Source organism: Mastigoproctus giganteus, chromosome 8 (genome assembly GCF_048544385.1).
Source record: "Mastigoproctus giganteus isolate SK-2022 chromosome 8, ASM4854438v1, whole genome shotgun sequence".
Classification (NCBI taxonomy): domain Eukaryota; kingdom Metazoa; phylum Arthropoda; class Arachnida; order Uropygi; family Thelyphonidae; genus Mastigoproctus; species Mastigoproctus giganteus.
In genome coordinates this window covers 123255343-123275687 of record NC_143582.1, presented here as the reverse complement: position 1 = coordinate 123275687, position 20345 = coordinate 123255343, and the positions used below count along the sequence as shown (strand labels likewise).

The window sequence follows — 20345 nt, the reverse complement described above, 5'->3', positions numbered from 1 at the left end:
AACTTTGAATGGCACTACCTCTAGGAGTTACACAAAATGCATAGCTAAGTAATCAAATGTATATTTTAGAAAAAACAAATGGAATTTTGATATTTTATGAAAGGTAAGTCATCCTTCATACTCCACTTTTGTTTCTACCACAAAAGTATCACTGTACCCACAAACACATATCAAGTACACACTCTTTTCTTTTTTTCTTTGTGGGATCGCTACAGTTGAATTTTGCACTGAACGCAACAATTTTTTTAAAAATTTTCTGTTCAACTTTGCATCTATGGAGTTTAACGCATTATGTTAATAACAATTTGTTGTTACCAAAGGGTTTCATGTTTTTCTGCAGAGGATAGAACAAAAGGGTGGACTAATTACCTATGAGGTGTGGCAATAAGTTCACAAACTGGTGTACAATAAAGAACACAAAGTGAAAGAGCTCAAATAAATCACATGATTGAATGCACTTATTGCACTGTTCTAAAAGTTTCTGAAAAACATGCAAAGGGATGACGTTCAGGTCAGCAATTCCATTTTTCTTTATGTCCTCAATGTTGTGAAATTTCTTTCCTTTGAGAGCAGTTTACACTTTGAGAAAGAGGAAGACTGGTAAGAGATTGGACAAGGTGGATGGTTGGTCAGAAATGTCTTCACAAGTGGACACTATCATGCAATGTGAACTAGCTGCCTTTCTCTCAAAAATGCAGCCATGGCTTGAGAACGAGGGTAGCCTTGTGCAGGCGACGTTTTTTACTGCTCCTGGAATAGAGACGTTTTTTCTGTTTTATTAGCTTAAATTGGCATATTAACTTATTTTCTAGAGTAGCTTTATATTCCTAGTTACTATACTTAGTTTAAAGTTTAACTTAGATAGAGATTTTGTAGGTATTACTTAGTATCGGTAAGGGTATCAAATCCACTTGTTACAAGTTGCAGCTCCGCCGAACGAGAGTTTTTTAGCCATATTTAGCCACTTTATTGACCAATTGTTATACCAAATTATTGAGACAATGAGATTTGTAAGTTAATTAATACTTACCGTTCGTAACTTGGCGCCATTGTTATATGATATGTTATATCCCGAACTAGAGAGCGTAAGCTTAGTATAGAATAGTATATAATATAATATTGTCAATCAGTAAATTTTTTAATCTTGTTAAACTTCGTTGTCAATTAAATGGTACTTTTTAACTAAATACATATAACGACTTAGATTACAAACTTAACATAATTAATTAATACATAACTTAATAGGAAGTTATATAACCGGAACTCATAGATAATACTTGATACTGAAAAATATATATAGCGTTATAACTGTGTTGGGATCCAAGTTTAGGGTTATAATTTTGTGCTGAAATCGAAATTTTATTGAAATTAAATCGAAATCAGGATCAGACCAGAGCAGCAAAGCAAAAGGCCCAATCTAATAGGAGTGCTGTGGCTCAGGGGAGAACTGGAGGGGGGGGGGGCAGTTGCCCTCTGAATCACAGCCTTTTAAAATGCACTGCTTGCATGATGTTTGTGGATCAATTGGGAACGGGACATGATATTGCCATGGGGGATGTCTTTGTGTGTACGCGATGTAAGGAAATCAGGCAACAACTCAGCGTTGTTATGGACCTATATGACAGCTTGAAGGACAGGGAAGTTGCCCTCTGAATCACAGCCTTTTAAAATGAACTGCTTGCATGATGTTTGTGGATCAATTGGGAACGGGCATTGATATTGCCATGGGGGATGTCTTTGTGTACGCGATGTAAGGAAATCAGGCAACAACTCAGCGTTGTTATGGACCTATATGACAGCTTGAAGGACAGGGTGGATGCCCTCGAAGGATCTAAATTGAGGGGCCCACCAAGCCCTCAGATGCCCAAATCAACGATAGAGCTTGCACTTGGTCATCACGCAACACAGGGGAAACCCCCAAGGCAGAATGCGCTGGTCCCACAGGAACTAGTTGTTGGTGACTATTGTCAGGGAAACGGGAAACATGCTTTATAAAAAGGATAGGTGGAACAGGACCAGGGTATGTCTCCCAGGAGCAAAGGTTGATGTCGTTGTAGGGCAGATATCATCTTTTAGGGGCACAAAAGGTGATATAGTTGTACACATTGGCACTAATGATATTAAGAGTAGGAGACCGGCAGAATTATTAACAAGTACAGGTCACTGTTGAAAAAAAGCTACGAATTGGAGTTTAATTGGAAAGTGTCTGCAATTCTGCCCAGGCACGATAGGAGGGAGTACATAATGAGAGCCTTGTTGATCAATTCGACCATGGAAAGATTGTTGAAGGCTCAAGGGGTAGAATTTTTTTCAGACTGGTCTGTACTTCTTAACAGGGCAGACTGCTTCTACAGGGATGGGATACACTTAAATAGAAAGGGTTTAAGAATATTTGCTGTGCTATCGAGGCAGTGTTAGGTGGGTTGGAAAACTGCTAGCTTGGGGAGGGGATAAAAGGACTAATAGATTAACAGTAGCCACTGGCAGAGGTGAAAGTGATTCTTTCACTGCTTCTACTGGAATGAGCAGCAGCCTGGAAAAAAAGATGCAGGATATTTCAGAGACTGCTGGGAGTCATTGCGGTACAAGTAAACACATTGGTTGTGTTAGGGTAGCTAAGAATAGGAACAGGTGCATGTATACTTGCATGTACACCAATGCTAGTAGTTTGGTAAATACATTTGATGAATTTGAGGTATTGCTCAAAACATCAAAGGCAGATATTGTTGGGATATCAGAGATGTGGTATCACACAGATATAAGGAATGCAGAACTGGAATTTGGGGAGTACAGTGTATACAGAAAGGATAGACAGGATAGGAAGGGAGGAGGGGTTATGCTATTAGTTAAGAAACATAAAATCTAAGGAAGTGAAGCCAGTCGACATCGTTGGACAGTGCATTGTCGAGTCAGTTTGGTGTGACATAAGCATTGGGAGATCAAAATTGAGAGTAGGAGTGTGCTATAGGCCTAATGACTCTGATGATTATAAGAAACTGTACAGGGAAATAGAGTGGGCCAGTAAATCAGTGTCTTATAATGGGGGATTTTAATTTCCCAGATATTGACTGGAATTTGTGGGTTGGTCACTCACACACTAGCAGGGCTTTTGGGGATTTATTGGATGATTGTTTTCTACATTAGCATGTTCCGGAGGCAACTAGAGGGAGTAATACTCTTGATCTGATTATCAGTAGTGATTCTTCACTACTGATAATCTACTTCACTACTGATTTGCATTAAGAATGTGCAGATAAAGGAACCACTATGTGGCAATGATCACAGTGTGCTGAAGTGGGATTTACTCAAAGAGGTAACTACCATCAGGGGTAAACTAGAGGGAGTAATACTCTTGATTTGATTATCAGTAGTGATTCTTCGTGCATTAAGAATCTGCAGATAAATGAACCACTTGGTGGCAGTGATCACAGTGTGCTGAAGTGGGAGTTACTGAAAGAGGTAACTACCATTAGGGGTAAAGGGAAAGGGTACTGCTTTCGTAAAGGCGACTACAATGGACTGAGACAGTATTTAAATTCTATACAGTGGGATCAACTGATGATATTGCCAACAGCAAATTCAAAATGGGAAGCATTCAAAGAACTTATCGTGGAAGCTACTAGGCTTTACATACCAACTAAGAAATATTGTTCAAGGTTTAGGCCTAAATGGTTGTCAGATGAACTAATGAGGCATATGGCAGAGAAGAAAAATGCATGGGATACATACAAATTAACACGTGACACGGACGCCTATGATAGATACAAGTTGATCTGTAACCAAGTTACAAAGGAGGTTAGGCAGGCGAAGGCAGATTACGAGAGATCCTTGGCAAGGGATGCGAAGAAAAACAGCAAAGAGTTCTGTACTTATGTAAACTCTAGAAGGAAGGGGATGAATCAGATTGGTCCACTTGAGATCGATGGGTCAACTGTTGATGACCCTGCTCGGGTAGCTAACAAACTAAATGAATATTTTGCATCGACATTCACACATGAGGAGTTATTCAGCGAGGGGAATGCCAGAGGTGTATTCAACTCTAGCAGTAAGCTAGAGAATCTTGTAATAACTGAGAGCAAAGTGGAGGAGAAATTGTTGAAGATAAACACAAGAAAGGCACCTGGGGTGGATGGGATCTATCCAGTTATATTAAAGGAGGCAGCAAAGGAGGTAAGCAAACCCTTAGCCATAATTATGAGAGCTTCCTTGGACTCAGGGGAGGTACCCATTGACTGGAGATGTGCAAATGTGACCCCAATTCACAAAGGGGGATCAAAGGCTGACACAAGTAATTATAGACCTGTGAGTTTAACTTCTGTTCCCGGAAAATTAATGGAGGCACTGGTGAAAGAAGCACTGCAGGATCATCTAGACAAGACTTCAGTTATAGCTAGGACACAGCATGGTTTTGTTAAGGGGAAGTCTTGCCTGACCAATTTGATTGGATACTATGATGCAGTCACAAAAGAACTGCATGCAGGGAATAAATTTGATATTATATACTTGGATCTTAGAAAGGCTTTTGATACTGTTGCACATGGAAGACTGCTGCACAAATTGGAGCAGTGTGGCATTGGAGGCAAGTTGCTGCTATGGATAAAGGGGTGGTTGAGGGGGAGAATACAGAGAGTGGTAATCAATGGACACTGCTCATCGTGGACTAATGTTATTAGTGGAGTCCCTCAGGGTTCAGTATTGGGGCCTTTATTGTTTTCTGTATTTATAAATGATATTGATGATGGTATATCAGGCTTAATGTCCAAGTTTGCAGACGATACGAAGGTTGGCAGGGTTGTCAAGGACACTACTGACACTATGCTGCTGCAACAGGATTTGGAAAGGTTGAGCAGATGGGCTTCGAGGTGGCAAATGAAGTTTAACATTGACAAATGTAAAGTACTACATATGGGAAACAGCAACCCCAGAGCAACATATCAACTCTGTGGTACTACACTGACAGTGGTAGAGAATGAAAGGGACCTGGGGGTGGTGGTGCAGGCAGATATGAAGTTCTCTGAGCAGTGCAGACGAGCTGCAAGAGTAGCTCATGGTGTATTGTCAATGATATATAGGAATTTTTCTAGCAGGGATAAGGAGGTGATTATTCCCTTGTATAAGGCAATGGTCAGGCCACACCTAGAGTACTGTATACAGGCCTGGAGGCCTCATTTCAGGAAGGATGTAGAGCTGCTGGAACGAGTACAGAGAAGGGCAACTAGATTGGTGAATGGGACAAAGGGGTTCTCTTACGAAGAAAGGCTTAAGTTTTGCAAATTACAGTGTCTGGAAACTAGGCACCAGCGGGGTGATCTGATAGAGGTGTACAAAGCCTTGAATGGTTTGAGCATGCTCAATGCTGATGGGATTCTTCCTCTAGCTCAGAAAAATCACCTGAGAGGGCATAAATTCAAATTGAGGAAAGACAGATGTAGGATAGATGTGCGGAAATTTGCCTTTAGCCAGCAGGTGGTTGGTGGGTGGAACAGACTTCCATCCCTTGTCGTGGAAGTTGATAGCCTAAATAAGTTTAAGGCTCAGCTGGACAGGTATTTCGAACGAACAGAGGGGTGAAGTGGAAGTGGTTATTTTTATTTATTTATGTTACTTTTTTTTTTTTTTTTTTTTTGGCTGATGCTGCATAAGCTTGCTTTCTTGCATCAAATGCCTCTACTAATGCTAATGCTAATGCTAAAGGGAAGGGTTTTTGCTTTCGTAAAGGCGACTATGATGGTCTGAGACAGTATTTAAATTCTAAGCAGTGGGACCAACTGATTACCAACAGCAAATTCAAAATGGGAAGCATTCAAAGAACTTATCTTGGAAGCTACTAGGCTTTACATACCAACTAAGAAATATTGTTGAAGGTTTAGGCCTAAATGGATGTCAGATGACCTAATGAGACATGACAGAGTAGAAAAATTCATGGGATACAAGTAAATTAATGGGTGACCTATGATAGATATACGCTCGTCTGTAACCAAGTCACAAAGGAGATTATGCGGGCAAAGGCAGATTATGAGAAATCCTTGGCAAAGGACGCAAAGAAAAACAGAAAAGAGTTCTTTACCTATGTAAACTCTAGAAGGAAAGGAATGAATCAGATTGGTCCACTGGATATTAATGGTTCAATAGTTGATGATACTGCTCAGGCGGCTAGACTAACAAACTAAATGAGTATTTTGCATCTACATTGACACATGAGGAGTTATTCAGGAAGGGGAATGCCAGTGGTGAAGTAAACTCTCGCTGTGAGCTAGATGATTTTGTAATAACTGAGAGGAAAGTGGAGAGGAGAAATTGTTGAGGATAAACATAAAAAAGGAACCTGGGGTGGATGGGATATATCCAGTTATATTAAAGGAGGCGGCAAAGCAACTAAGGAAACCCTTAGCCATAATTCTGAGAGCATCCTTGGACTCAGGAGAGTTCCCACGGACTGGAGATGTGGAAATGTGACCCCAATTCACAAAGAAGGATCAAAGGTTGACACAAGTAATTATAGACCTGTGAGTTTAACTTCTGTTCCAGGAAAATTAATGGAGGCATTGGTTAAAGAAGCACTGCAGGATCTTCTAGACAAGACTTCAGTTATAGCTCGGAAACAGCATCATTTTGTTAAGGGAAAGTCTTGCCTGACCAAATTGATTGGATACTATGATGCAGTCACGAAAGAACTGGATGCAGGGAATAGCTTTGATATATATTTGGATCTCAGAAAGGTTTCTGATACTGTTGCACATGGAAGACTACTGCACAAATTGGAGCAGTGTGGCATTGGGGGCAAAATGCTGCTAGGGATAAAGGGATGCTTGAGGGGGAGAAGACAGAGGGTGGTAATCGATGGACACTGCTCATCGTGGACTAATTTTATTAGTGGAGTCCCTCAGGGTTCAGTGTTGGGTCCATTGTTGTTTTCTGTATTTATAAATGATATTGATGATGGTATATCCAGCTTAATGTCCAAGTCTGCAGACAATATTAAGGTTGGCAGGGTTGTTAAGGACACTACTGACGCTGTGCTGCTGCAATAGGATGTGGAAAGGTTGAGCAGATTGGCTGAGGTGGCAAATGAAGTTTAACATTGACAAATGTAAAGTACTACATATGGGAAACAGCAACCCCAGAGCAACGTATCAACTCTATGGTACTACACTGAAAGTGGCAGAGAATGAAAAGGACCTGGGGGTAATTGTGCAGGCAGATATGAAGTTCTCTGAGCAGTGCAGATGGGCTGGAAGTGTAGCTCATGGTGTCTTGTCAATGATATACAGGAATTTTTCTAGCAGGAATAAGGAGGTGATTATTCCCTTGTATAAGGCAATGGTCAGGCCACACCTTGAGTACTGTATACAGGTCTGGAGGCCTCATTTTAAGAAGGATGTAGAGCTATTGGAACGAGTACAGAGAATGGCAACAAGATTATTGAATGGAACAAAGGGTTGCACTTACGAAAAAAAGGCTTAAGTTTTGCAAATTACAGTGTCCGGCGACTAGGCACTGGCGAGGTGATCTGATAGAGGTGTATAAAGCCTTCAGCGGTTTGAGCATGCTCAATGCCGATGGGATTCTTCCTCTTGCTCTGAGTAATCACCTGAGAAGGCATAAATTCAGATTGAGGAAAGATAGATGTGCGGAAATTTGCCTTTAGCCTGTGGGTAGTTGGTTAGAATGGAACAGACTTCCATTCCTTGTTGTGGAAGTTGATAGCCTAAATAAATTGAAGGCTCAGCTGGAGAGGTATTTCAAATGAACGGAACGGTGAAATGGAAGTGGTGTTTTTTTTTTTTTTTTTTTATAGGCTGATGCTGCATAAGCTTGCTTTCTTGCATCATATGCTTCTACTAATGCTAATGGTAACTTGGGTTATGTGCTTCAGTAATCTTTGAAGCACCTTTACAGTGAACACAGCATCAATTCTCTACCTTCTTCAGGTGTAATTCCTTGTGAATCATACTCAAACTATTATATCAGGTCCACCCATAATTTCTAATACATGCCCATATACAAAGTATGTATTATATCTGTAAATTGAGTGTTCTCTGGTCGATTTGCCTGTTTTGTTGGACGAAAAAAACCCATTCCTGGGGAAAATACTTTGCTAACTATGCCTGAGATTGACTGAGCCACAGAGTGAAAAAAAACCCATTAAAATTCCTCGCATCACTGATGGGATTCGAACAGCATCCAGTGTGGGGGAGATGGTGATGATACCACTGTGCAGACTGTGAATCATACTATTGAAAAACATGATCAGCATCATCTTGACCCTGGAATTTTTGGTAAACAGAACTTTTTAGGCCTTGGTGATGATCTCAAAGTCCACTGTATGCTCTGATGCTTGGTCTCTGGCCATACAGAAATGCTAAACATTCATTTCCAGTAACAATACAGTTGGGGAAATTAGAATTGTCTTGACAAGTCTGTGCGATGACGCTATTTGTTGCTTTTGCTCATCGGGGAGGCAGTGTGGGACAGATTTTGCAGACCTTCCTTTCCACTAAATTTTCATGCAGAATTTCACAAATCAATTTATTTATTTTCAACTCATCAGCTCTGAGGGTCAACCAAAAATCCCTTGCCAAAATTTCCAAAATTCTGCAATTCTGCCCTTTTTTGAGAGGTTGACAGATGCCAACATGTTGGGTCATTGTGCTCATTCTGCCATTTGTCTTTGATCTGCTTATGTCAGATTCACTGGTATGACTTAATGTTTCTTCACCATAAACAGTTTTTAGCATACCACACCTCTGTAGTAGATATTCCTGGTTCACTGCCCCATTGCAAAATCATGACAAGGAATTGTATTGCTAATGAAACTGGTTGTTACAACCTGTCAGCCTACTGGACAATCTGTACCACCATCTGTTACAGGAAGTTTGAACGACAATACACCACTTCCGTTTATTTTCACTCGTCAAACATGACAGAACCAACTCCACTGCCACACCTTGTATTTACATAGTTGTTACTAATAGCACACGCTCTAATGTACAATTTAGCACTAACATAGTCCAGTCACAATGTTATGACCCCCCCAATGACGACATCACACACGCCTAGTGAATCACACAGTGCACGTGTCACGTTCACACACCGCAAGCATATAAGGCTTGATGTTTGGTATCCGTGAACACAGTAACAGGCTCTGTCATGGGCAACACACAAGACCAATGAGACAGGGGAAAAAGGCATGATCATTGGATATCGGGCCAGGAGTGGCATGTGAAATGCTCACATGCTGCAGTGGTGAGTGTATCAAGAATGGGACAGTTTTGACCCAACGTGCCAATTTTGGAGCCTCATGCACCATTGATACCAGAGGTGAACGTCAGCAGATATGGTTGGTCAGGACCGATCGTCACGCTATTGTTGCTTAACTGGCAATCCAAATGAACCACCATGGGGACACCAGAAAGGTCTCTAACATGAGTGCAGCAAACCCTGTTGTGCATTGGGCTCCGGAGCAGGGCTTGGTTACAGCACCCACGTGACCGCTGTTCATCGCAAACATCGTCAAGTTTGCACAGCAATACCGACGATCCCAGTCGAGTGGCTTTCTCTGATGTAATGATTTCCGCTCCGATTGGATGGATGGTGGTGTATTAGGCATGAAACCTCAGAGAACAGACACCCGGACAAGATTGTTGGCAGAAGGCAGGCTGGTGGGGGTGGTGTTATCGACTGGGGACTGTTTTGATGCCATGGGATGGGTCTGCTGGTACCTCTGGAGGGCACCCTGAAAGCAAATGGAAACCTATCGATCGTTGCTGATCAGGTACACCCGTACACAGTGGTGGGCTCTGAATTAACAATGGGCTCGCACTTTTGCCGATTTTTGAAATATCCTTTGGGGGGTACCTACCGAGTAAATCTTATCAGTCACAGAAGTGACGTCACCCGCAGCATCTGCCAGAGGAACTTCCCACGCTGAGATCACTAGTCTGTACGGAACACTCACCAGTAGTATGATTAGATTAGAGTACGCGACGCATTTTTCATGATCAGTACAATATCTCGAGTTCTAACTTTTTGGAATTTTTGAATAGTGTAACGTCACATCCGCAAAGGATGTTTCACATAAAACCATCTACCGGGCGTGCTCGGCAGACACGCGATTTTTTTTATTCTTTTTTTTTATGTACAACTAGGGAAATATAATGGATACTTTTTTTTTCACGAAAAAAATTTAATATTGAGAATAAAAAATAAAAATATTTCCCATATTACAAATAACGAATTATCATAAAACATTCTAGAATATAAAAACAAATATTACATAAAAAACAAACTGTTCTCGAAAAGGTACACAAAAATCACAGATTACATGAAAAAAATATTGCACAAATATTCAAGAAAATTTTATTCTAAAAATTGCCATATGCAATTTACTGCTTTATTAATATTTGTTTTCTATCTTCTTCTTTGCTCAATAGCTGAGCTATTATTAAGGAGGAATGATTTGACATAATGATCCGGATCAAATTGAACCAATGGTTTTCCATTTAGATGTATGATCATCATAATCTGCAATGTGTTTAATTGTCAACATTATTCATTCATTGATTCAGCCGATATTATTCATTACCCTGACAGCTCGCTCAGCTTCAGCACTGCTAATCGCAATGGTTTCAAAGATATTTCTGGCTTTCTTATTTGTAAAAGGAATTTCACTCGATTTTAAAGATAAACCGTCTTCAACAAAATCTCTAAAATCATTAATTTTTATTTCATATTTTATCAAAAAACGAATTTATTCGGTTTTCACAGTCTTGCCAACGAGACGAAAGGTCTTTCAAATTCCACGATTTCCAGTAGAACAGGTTTAAAATTTTGTTGAATGGTATCATTATTTTCTTTATTTAATTTAAAATTACCGTTGCATTAATAACTTATCCTTTAAGGATAAAACGATGCATTTAATAACTTGTCACGAGGAAATTTTACTGTTCTTACTTTCGATTTTGATTTCTTCAAATTCTTTCCACTTCAACATGGTCTCAATTTTAGCTTAATAATTTCCTTCAGAATTTTGCAAATTAGCGATAGCATTGATAGTCGGAATAATTAATTTATGTTTTACCATATTGATTCTGTAAAGCCTTCTGAAATGTAGGAGAGCTCCTGCAGGATGTCGATCCTTAGTGCTTTTTTGAAATTCCAGATTTAAAAATCCCGAATATTTAACTTCTGATTCAAAATGTTTGCACAAAGCAGGATAATTCCCTTAACCCACAATTACCATCCGCAAGCTACAAGCTGTTCTTCGTAGCTCGAACACAAGACCGATCTTTGTAGTTTCCACATCAAGTTCTTTAGCAATCATCTTTAATTCACGCTGGATTTTGGAGATTGGTGATATAACGGATAAATTTTTTTTTAATTATTGCCCCTATGCCATTATATTTTAGAACATTTTCTACATAGTGAAAGCTTCGACGAAATTTCAAAATCTGCCAACATTTCATTTTCGTAAAGTTTATATAATATCTTAGTTGCCTCAATCCCACTCCCCCACATTGCTACTGTCGTTAATTCTTTGAATACTGTGCAAAATATCAGAATCACTCAGATATTCAGCTAATGTGACCATGTAAACATAGACGGAGAAATTTACTGAAACGTGTGGATCACTCACTTCTCCGAAAAACATATGCCCATTTGTCGGAGTAAAGGGGAAACACAACACAGGTTGACCAGAGGCTATTATCCATGTCTGGAATCTTCTTAATTCTCTGACTGGCTATGGAAAGCAGATTGACGAGTGCGAATTCTGGGAATGTGGCTGCATAAGTTTTGTTGTTGTTGTTATTTGGTTTTTAGGAGCATTAGCAACTAAGGCCATATTGCTATGGGGATATGCAGTGGTCATTCCCTGACCTTTCCGCATCCTCCGTATTTGGTGGTCATGGGCTCGAACCCCAGTCTAATCAAGAAGCGTGTGCTACGCACTGCCGCTCCTGCCCACGGAGGTGCCTGCATAAGTTTTACGAACACCACTAACGTTGTGGAATGGTAATCCTTTCACCCTTAATTTGCGCTTTCTAATTACCTAAAGGCCAGAGGTGAAAACAATGCATACAAAGTTGTCTCTCCTAATCTGTTCGTTACGTGGAAATTATTTTCGTTCTACGGAAACTACAGTATTTTAAATGTAATTGCCAAGGGGAATTTTAAAAAAAATTCGGTATAAAGAAGTTGGTTAAACAGAGATCCGACTGTAATTAAATCAAAAATGAAGCAATTTTAAAATACATAACTGATCGATTGCGCCATTAAAATGCTGGGAATGGGCCCCCCTCGCCCCACCGTAGTATCGGCTCTGGATACTCAATTGCATCAAGGATTTCATTTGTAAAATAATCGTCTGAACAATGGGCTCGCAAATTAAAAAAAATAATAACAATGGGCTCTCGCGAGCCCAATATAGCTCATCACTGCCCGTACATGTTGACTGTTCCCTGAGCGCGATGGTCTCTATCAGCAAGACAATGTGCCATGCCATGTCACCAGAATTGTCTGTAAGTGGTTTGAAGAGCACGAAGACTTCAAGCTACTCCGATGGTCACCGAATTAGTCGGATCTTAACCCAATTCAAAATCTATGGGACCACCTCGATCGACACATTAGACAGATGAATCCTCCATCGAGAAACCAACAGGAACGCTAGTGTGCACTCCAGTTTGCTTGGTCATAGATCCACGTAGCAACTTTCTGTGGACTTACGAGTCCCTCCCACAGTGGCTGAATGCAGTGCATGGTGTGAAAGGTGCATTTTGTGGATACTAGGTAGGTGGTCATAATGTGACTGGGCCCTGTACATCAGAAATGAAAATATGGACCACAATGGAAACAAATCAATATACAAGCACTCTCCGGCTTACATAATACTCGACTTATGGAAATTCAAGTTTACTTAAATATTTGCTGGCCAGTGCAAACTAAAAACAATCGGGAAAATGTAATTTGCATCCCGTAGGAATAAATGAATCGTAATGTGAACCCAATAACACATTTTTTTTTTGGTAATTTGTTCCAAGACCTTGGAAGTTGAAATTTTCGCTATATAACTAAGCTATTTCCCTCTCTAAAAGGTCATTTTTATAGTGGAGATTGCAGTACACTTTCATCGTTACCATATCTTCTGTTATAAGAATCAATTTTGAACGCCTTTGGGTTTTTACGTTACGGTATTATGGTGAAATGTGTCCCCTTCACTGAAATCTTCAATCATACAAAAAAGGAAATTTTCAGAACAAAGATTTTTTGGTGCCTCCCTTTACTAAGGATATACACCGATGAGCCAAAACATCAACCAGTGAGTCATTATGCAAATCGAAGCAACTCCAGGTGAACTACAGCATGTGCACGGGTTGGGATATGGTATAAAAACCCACCTGATGCTGAGCTCCGTTCGTAAGTGTTATTCTTGTTCTTCAGATGGGAGAGGCAGCAGACTCAGTGAGTTTGACAAAGGCAAATTGTAATGGCCAGACAACTGGGTCAGAGCATATCCGAAATGGCAGAGGGGGTGGGATGCTCAAGGTCAGCCCTGGTTAGTATCTACCGAAATGGGTCAGAGGGGAACCCACGAATCGCTGGTGAGGTGTTAGGTTACCATGGCTCATCGATGATCGAGGTGAGCAAAGGCTCTCCTGGATGGTACATTGAAACAGAATGGCAACTATGGCTTAAACTCACCAGTAATTGGAATGCTGGTGACGGAAGTAATGTGTCACAATACACACTACATCGAACTCTGCTGAAAATGGAGCTGCGTAGCCGCAGGCTGCTCCGAGTGCCCATGCTAACCATGGTTCACCGACAACAGCACCTACAATGGGCATGCAAGCATCGAAACTGCACCTTGAGTGATTGGAAGGTCGCCTGGTCAGATGAATCATGTTTCCTGTTGCACGACGTGAATGGCAGGGTTCGAGTGTGTCGTTTACCTGGGGAAGTGATGGCACCTGGATGAACCGTGAAACGAAATCAAGCTGATGGCAGCAGTGTCATGCTTTGGGCAGTGTTATGCTGGGATACCCTGGGTTCAATCATCCATGTGCCAGGCACTCTGACGTGTACCACCTACCTAAACATCATTGCTGACCAGGTACACCCTTTCGTTGCAACGGTCTTCCCTCTGGTTGTGCAGGTCTTTCAGCAGGATAATGCGTGATACCACACTTCCAGGTATTGCCCTGGCCTCCAAATTCCGCAGACATCAATCCCATCGAGCACCTGTGGTTTGTGTTGGAACAGCAATTCCGATCTGCGGCATCTCAACCACGGGCCTTATAGGTGTTAAAGGATCTTTAACACCTATAAGGCCCGTGGGACCAGATACCAGAAGACATTTAGAAATCTTGTAGCTTCCATGCCTCACCAGGCATGAGCTGTTTTGGCTGCACGTGGAGAACCAACATCATATTAGGTAGGTAGACATGTTTTGACTCATTGGTGTATATATATATATATATATATATTTTCATTTCTAAAATTTGGCTCGTCTTAAAGAATTTGCCCGTGGCAAGGGCACTGCCAGCACTGTGCCTTAATCCGGCACTGGTGCTGGCAGTGCTAGGAAACGAAACGAAATTGATTTAGAAATAAAGTACAAAGAAGGACAATGTTTGTCATCTATTGCATGGAATTAGGTCTTGCTGCATCAACAGCAAATACTATTTTAAAGGAGAGTGCGCATATAAAAGAATGTTAAAGGATCAACGCATCTAAGAACAACAGTGATCACAAAAGTATTCAAGTGCTATATCAAAGATGGAAAAGCTATTAATGCGGATGGAAAATCATTCAAAAGCAAGTGCCCCTGAGTCCAATGGCCATTCAAGCTAAAGGAAGAAGTATTTATGAAGATATTAAGGATAAGTTCAGGAAACCTCAAGCCAAGTTCATGAAAGCAACAGGTGGTTTAATAAGTTCAAGCATCGAGCTGTTTACCAAAACATTAAAGTATGAGGGGAAGTCGCTGGTGCCGATTTGGCAGCTGCAGGGAAATTTTGTGATGTGTTGGAAAAAAACCCTTCTAAAACCTCAAGTGGTCTGTGGAGATTTTCCACAGCGGCGTGCTTATCAGCTGGAAAGTTAATTCTGGCGACAATGCTTGAAGGGTAAAACTTTCTGATGTTACGCCTGTCTCCTTTTTCTTTTTGTAATTTTGTACTTTTGCAATTTTCCCTGCACATGAGATAAAATAATTGAATTAATAATTCTATTTAAATGTTTGCTGAAAATTTCTTTTTTCCTTTAGTCAAATTTGCGAATGCTGCATAAAGATTTAGGAAAATTCCGACTTATGTAGAGTTCCACGGAATGCAACCCTTATGCAAGTTGGGGAGTGGCTGTATACGAAGCAACTTTTCTTGAGAGCAGTAGTCTTTTGGTGAGCAGTGTTATGGCACAATTAAAGCTTTGTCAAGTTTTATTGTAATAATGAGTTTGCAGCTCTGTGAAACATGGATAGTATGACTTCATTTTTAGATCATTTAAGTGAATTCAACAGGGAATGAGGGGTGGAAAATTTTTTTTTTTTTTTTTTTTTTTTGAGATATTTCTGGAGGAGAGTCCAGAAGGATGCAGAAACACAGAGTGAGTGCTAGATGCACAGGAAGAATTGAATACTGTTAGTCTCACAGATTTTCTTGTTTTTTTTGGGATGCTGTTCTTTGTTAGCTGGCTAAGACTGACATTACTGAGTTAAAAGCACTCTTGAATCTGCCCTATTTGGGTTGAAATTTATGAAAGGGAAGCAATGAAGGTAGCTGGGTAGACTTAATAATATTATGCAATAAGAACAGTTTTTTTACAGATGATTTTATGGCAAATAAACTTGAAAAGGACTAAACTTTTTCAACTGTAAATATTAACTTCTATTAATAGTGTTATTAAAAACAAAGCAATGATGATCTCTGCAAGTTTATTAAGCAAAATCAAAGAACAGACTAATAACAACTTATATATATCACCAATGGGTCATTTGTTTTTAGTAAACTATCCATAAATATTGCTTATTTCTTCCAGCTTTTCATCTTTTTTTTTTCACGATAAACAACTGGCATCTGAACTGGGGGGAGGAGAGAGAGAGAGAGAGAGAAAAAAAAAAAGTGTATTTAATTATACAACATCCAAATTTCATATAAACATAGCAAAAATCCATTTATCCAAAATCTAAAGAACAGATGCAATATTTATATCTAGTTCTTCTATAGATTGGCTGGCTGGGATTTCTGCAAGGCTACTTACATTTACATGGGGGGTTAAAAATGATTTACAAATAGTGCTTACAGCATTAATGAAATGTCCAAGAAATAACATAGGAAAGTCGGCCTTGAATGCGAGTTCCTGTGCAGATTTAGAGAGGTTATATACAAGGCAGGATGCTAGAGAAGAAAAGAAAAGGATTCAAAGTGAATTAATACAAGTATGGCAAAGAAGGTGGGAAACCTCAGAAAAAGGTCGTGAAACGTTTTAGCCTGGAGTGGATATATTACAAGTAAGGAAGAATCCTTGGCAGCAATTCGAAGTCAGTGCTGGCTTTTTTTTTTTATGAAAACCCCCAAACAGGACAGGTATTAGAACCTTTAGTACTGTACTTGGGTTGGACGTTGAGAAGATGAAAGAAGATATTGTTGACATTAGACTTGAACTTCTGTAGACTGCAATTTTCAGGAAAGACATAGGAAGGAAGGTTGTTCCAGTAGAATGAATAAACGAGGAAGACGAAAACTCGATTCTATGAGTTTAAAGTTGGAGAGTAAATGGATGTTGGTTGGTGGCAACATGTGTTCGGACTGTTTTGGAAGAGAGCAGGAATTATAGAAGCCAATTCAGAAGAACAGCGCCCATGGAAGTATCTATAGAAAAGGCATGCAGCAGAAACAGTACATCTATAAGACAGTGAGCAGAGAGACTCAGAGATGGGTCATTAATTAACCTAACTGCCCTCTTCTGAATGGAATCTAGAAGACAGAGCGGTTTTGGGGGCACTGCCCCAGCTGTGGGAACAATATTCCATGGTAGAGCGGATTTGCGATTTGTACAGGGTGAACAGCTGTTTGGAAGAAAAGTAATGCCGAGAGCATAACAGAAAACCAAGTTTTTAAGATGCAGAGGAAGCAATATTTGTAATGTGCTTGTGCAAGAGAGAGATTAGAAGTCAGGATAATCCCCAAAAGAGACATATCAACTTGCTTAGAAATCAGAGTGTCACCAAAGATATGCATAGGAGCAGAAGAGTTCTTTTTGGAAGATATAAGACAAGACTGAGTTTTAAAAGGATCGAAATCAACTAAGTTGTCTTTGCACCACTGGAGAATTACCTGCAGATCACCATTTAAGGAATTGGTAGCGGATATTCGAGTTGAAGCTGATTGAGCAGGGCAAGGTTTCTCAAATTAGAAAGAGGAATGCAATGAGCTATCATCGGCAAAATTATGGATAGGATTTCCAGTCAGTGGAAAGTCATTAATATACAAGAGGAAAAGAGTGGGGGAAAGAACTGAACCTTGAGAGACACCGGCATTAGTGGAGAAGTTAGAAGACAGAGAGCCATCTACCATCACCCTCAGTGAGCAATCAGAGAGAAAACTGGATAACCAATTACAAAAAAACAGTTGGAAAACCATAAGATGGAAGCTTGTATAGAAGAACTTTATGCCAAACATGATGAAAAGCCTTTAAGATGTCTAGAGCAAATGCTTGCATTTCACCGAACTTTTCCAATAAATTTGTTCTTAAATGGTTAACATAAGCCAGAATATCACCAGTGGATCGACACTGACGAAATCCATACTGGCGATCGTTAATCAGATGGAAGGTTTCTAGATGATTCATTGAATGTTATTCGGTAGAGATGAGCTCATAATCCCACTGTATAAGACAATTGTCAGATCACATTAAGAATACTATGTTCAAGTATGGAGACTTCATCTGTAAAAAAAACGCAAACTTCTTGAAAGGGTTCAAAGATGTGCAACTCGAATGGTGAGATCAGCAGAAAGACGACCTTATGATGATAGACTGATTATGTGAGCTACAGAGCTTGGCAACCAGGCACCTCACAGTTGACCTGATTGAGGTTTATAAGGCTCTGAGAGGAATTGGTAAAATGAATGAAGGTGGAATTCTCACTGTTCTAAGGAATTATGATAAAAGAGAGTAAATAGCAGTTTTGGTGAAAGAAAGAGTGACCTAGCATGAGGGAAAGAGAGTGAATGGGAATGAGTGGAAGAGCAAATGTAATTGGCTGAAAGAATACAAAGTTAATAATAATTTACATTACTTTATATATACTAAACAAACATTTACTAACAACACAAACACTATCACTGCATTCTCCCCTGGCTTGCAAAAAACTTGCAGCCAGGCCTGCACCACAACTGAAGAATAACAGTGAGTTGCCCAGAGAGGGCAATGCAGAAAGCAAGAATCGAATAAATGAAATGAAAGCCAGAAGAATGAATGAAAGTGTAAGTGTGTGAGAAAAAAAACACAAACCATAAATGCTATAGTTAAGTACACACTAACCCTAGTTTTAATTAGTATTTAAACTTACATTACACATCATTGCATCCCCCCCCGTGTGTGAGAAAAATGAATGAGTGGGGGAAAAAAAAAAAAATATATATATATAAAACATCAGAAAAAAGTATTTAAAAAATAAATAAATAAAAAAAAAAAGTAGAATGCAAGTAGAGTGAGAATGCAGATTATGAATGATGTAATGTAAATGTGTCTCTCTCCCATCCCACCCTTTCACCTGGTAGGTTCCCCACTGCCAACTAACATATCCCACCCCCGGAGGGAGATGGGCAGCTTAACCTTCCTACCGGATTCGACACTACTTGGACATAACACTGACGAAGACATTCTGCGGCTTTGCTGCCGACACGCCATTGGCGATCTGAACCTGGGTACTCTAATCCGGTTCCCTTTAAAACCCCATCCCCGGGCAGGGGAAGAGGAAACAGGTCTCTGTCTCCTCTCCTCCTGCCTACCCCCCATACTTCGCCTGTTGGGGCTCATCTCCACTGACTTCTTTGGGTATGCCTACTTTTTCGTCCCTGTTCTTCTGTTTCCTCCCGTCTTCAGTCTCCCCCTCTCTCTCACTAAACCGACCAAGTACACCCCTTAACAATACCGCCAAATTCTAAACAACGTCTAAATTCTACCGTTTTCTTGTAAATCTCTTTTGGCCAAATTCTAGTGTACACCCCTTTTTTTTTTCTTTTAGGGCTTGCCACCGAAATCCTTGGAAATTAGGTGATGGAGCCTGCCAGAGTGCTTAAATAATCTACTGGGTGCCTGACCTGCCTGCTCGTGGCCAAGTGTGGGCAACAGTGGGTCCCAATAGGGGCCCAACGGCTAAATGGTCAGAGAAACAACCGAACATAACACTACACAACAGACCACTCCCCACATACTTTTTAAATTTCTGGCCTCCACAGAGTTCTGTGTCATTCACAAAGAATACAACATGGAGATCGGGGAAACCCCTGGTGCTGTCAGACAACTAACTAACACACTGTTCTAAAGAATTCCAGAACTAGGGATCATAAATTCAAATTACAGGGCTTGCGATTTAGATTACATTGTAGGAGGCGCCTCCATAGCCAGGTGGGAAGGAGCAGCAGTGCGTAGCACACACTTCTTGATTAGACTGGAGTTCGAGCCCGTCACCACCAAATACGGAGGATGCAGAAAGGTCAGGGAATGACCACCGCATATCCCGGAGCAATATGGCCTTAGTTGCTAATGCTCCTAAAAACCAAAATAACAAACATTGTAGGAAAGTTTCTTTTAGCCAGTGAGTCATTGATTACTGGAACAAGTTGCCCTCACAGGTAGTTGAGGATGACAGTTTGAATAAATTCAAAGATTAACTGGATAGTTACATGTGTGAGGAAGGAAGCATATAATTTGCATTTTCTTATATACAGGTGCCCTCCTTTGCGTTGGTCCGATTTGCGCCGATTCACGATAGCGCCTATCACTAACCACAATGCTATTTTCATTTATTTATTTTTGCAATTTTTATTTATTTATTTTCGCAATTTTTTTTATAAATTGAAAGTTTAAAATCGTCAGACGAAATTTATTAGCATCATACTGTGCTGTGTATCATGCACTGTTCACGTGATTTAGGACAATTTGAGGCAATTAGCGCATTCGTATCAGAGACGAGAAAGATTCCTGCCCTCAAAGTAGCCACTTGTGGATGCGGGTGGTAAAGGTCCATGCGGTGAAGCATTGTTGGTTTTTGTTTATGCTGTTTGTTCACATGTTGGAAATTTATTACGCTAACATTTTTTATTAATTGTGCTATTAATAAA

At 40.2% G+C, this 20345-nt stretch overlaps 1 protein-coding gene across 1 annotated transcript in view; it reads right to left on the bottom strand.

Moving 5' to 3' along the window:
- Window positions 1–416: 416 nt before the first annotated feature.
- mRpL33 (mitochondrial ribosomal protein L33) overlaps window positions 417–20345 on the bottom strand; it is a 131586-nt gene continuing 111657 nt past the window's right edge. Inside the window, exon 5 of the mRNA XM_090379672.1 lies at window positions 417–750. Within this exon, the coding sequence (XP_090235798.1) occupies window positions 575–750 (176 nt within the window). The 3' untranslated portion in view covers window positions 417–574. The remainder of the gene's footprint in view (window positions 751–20345) is intronic.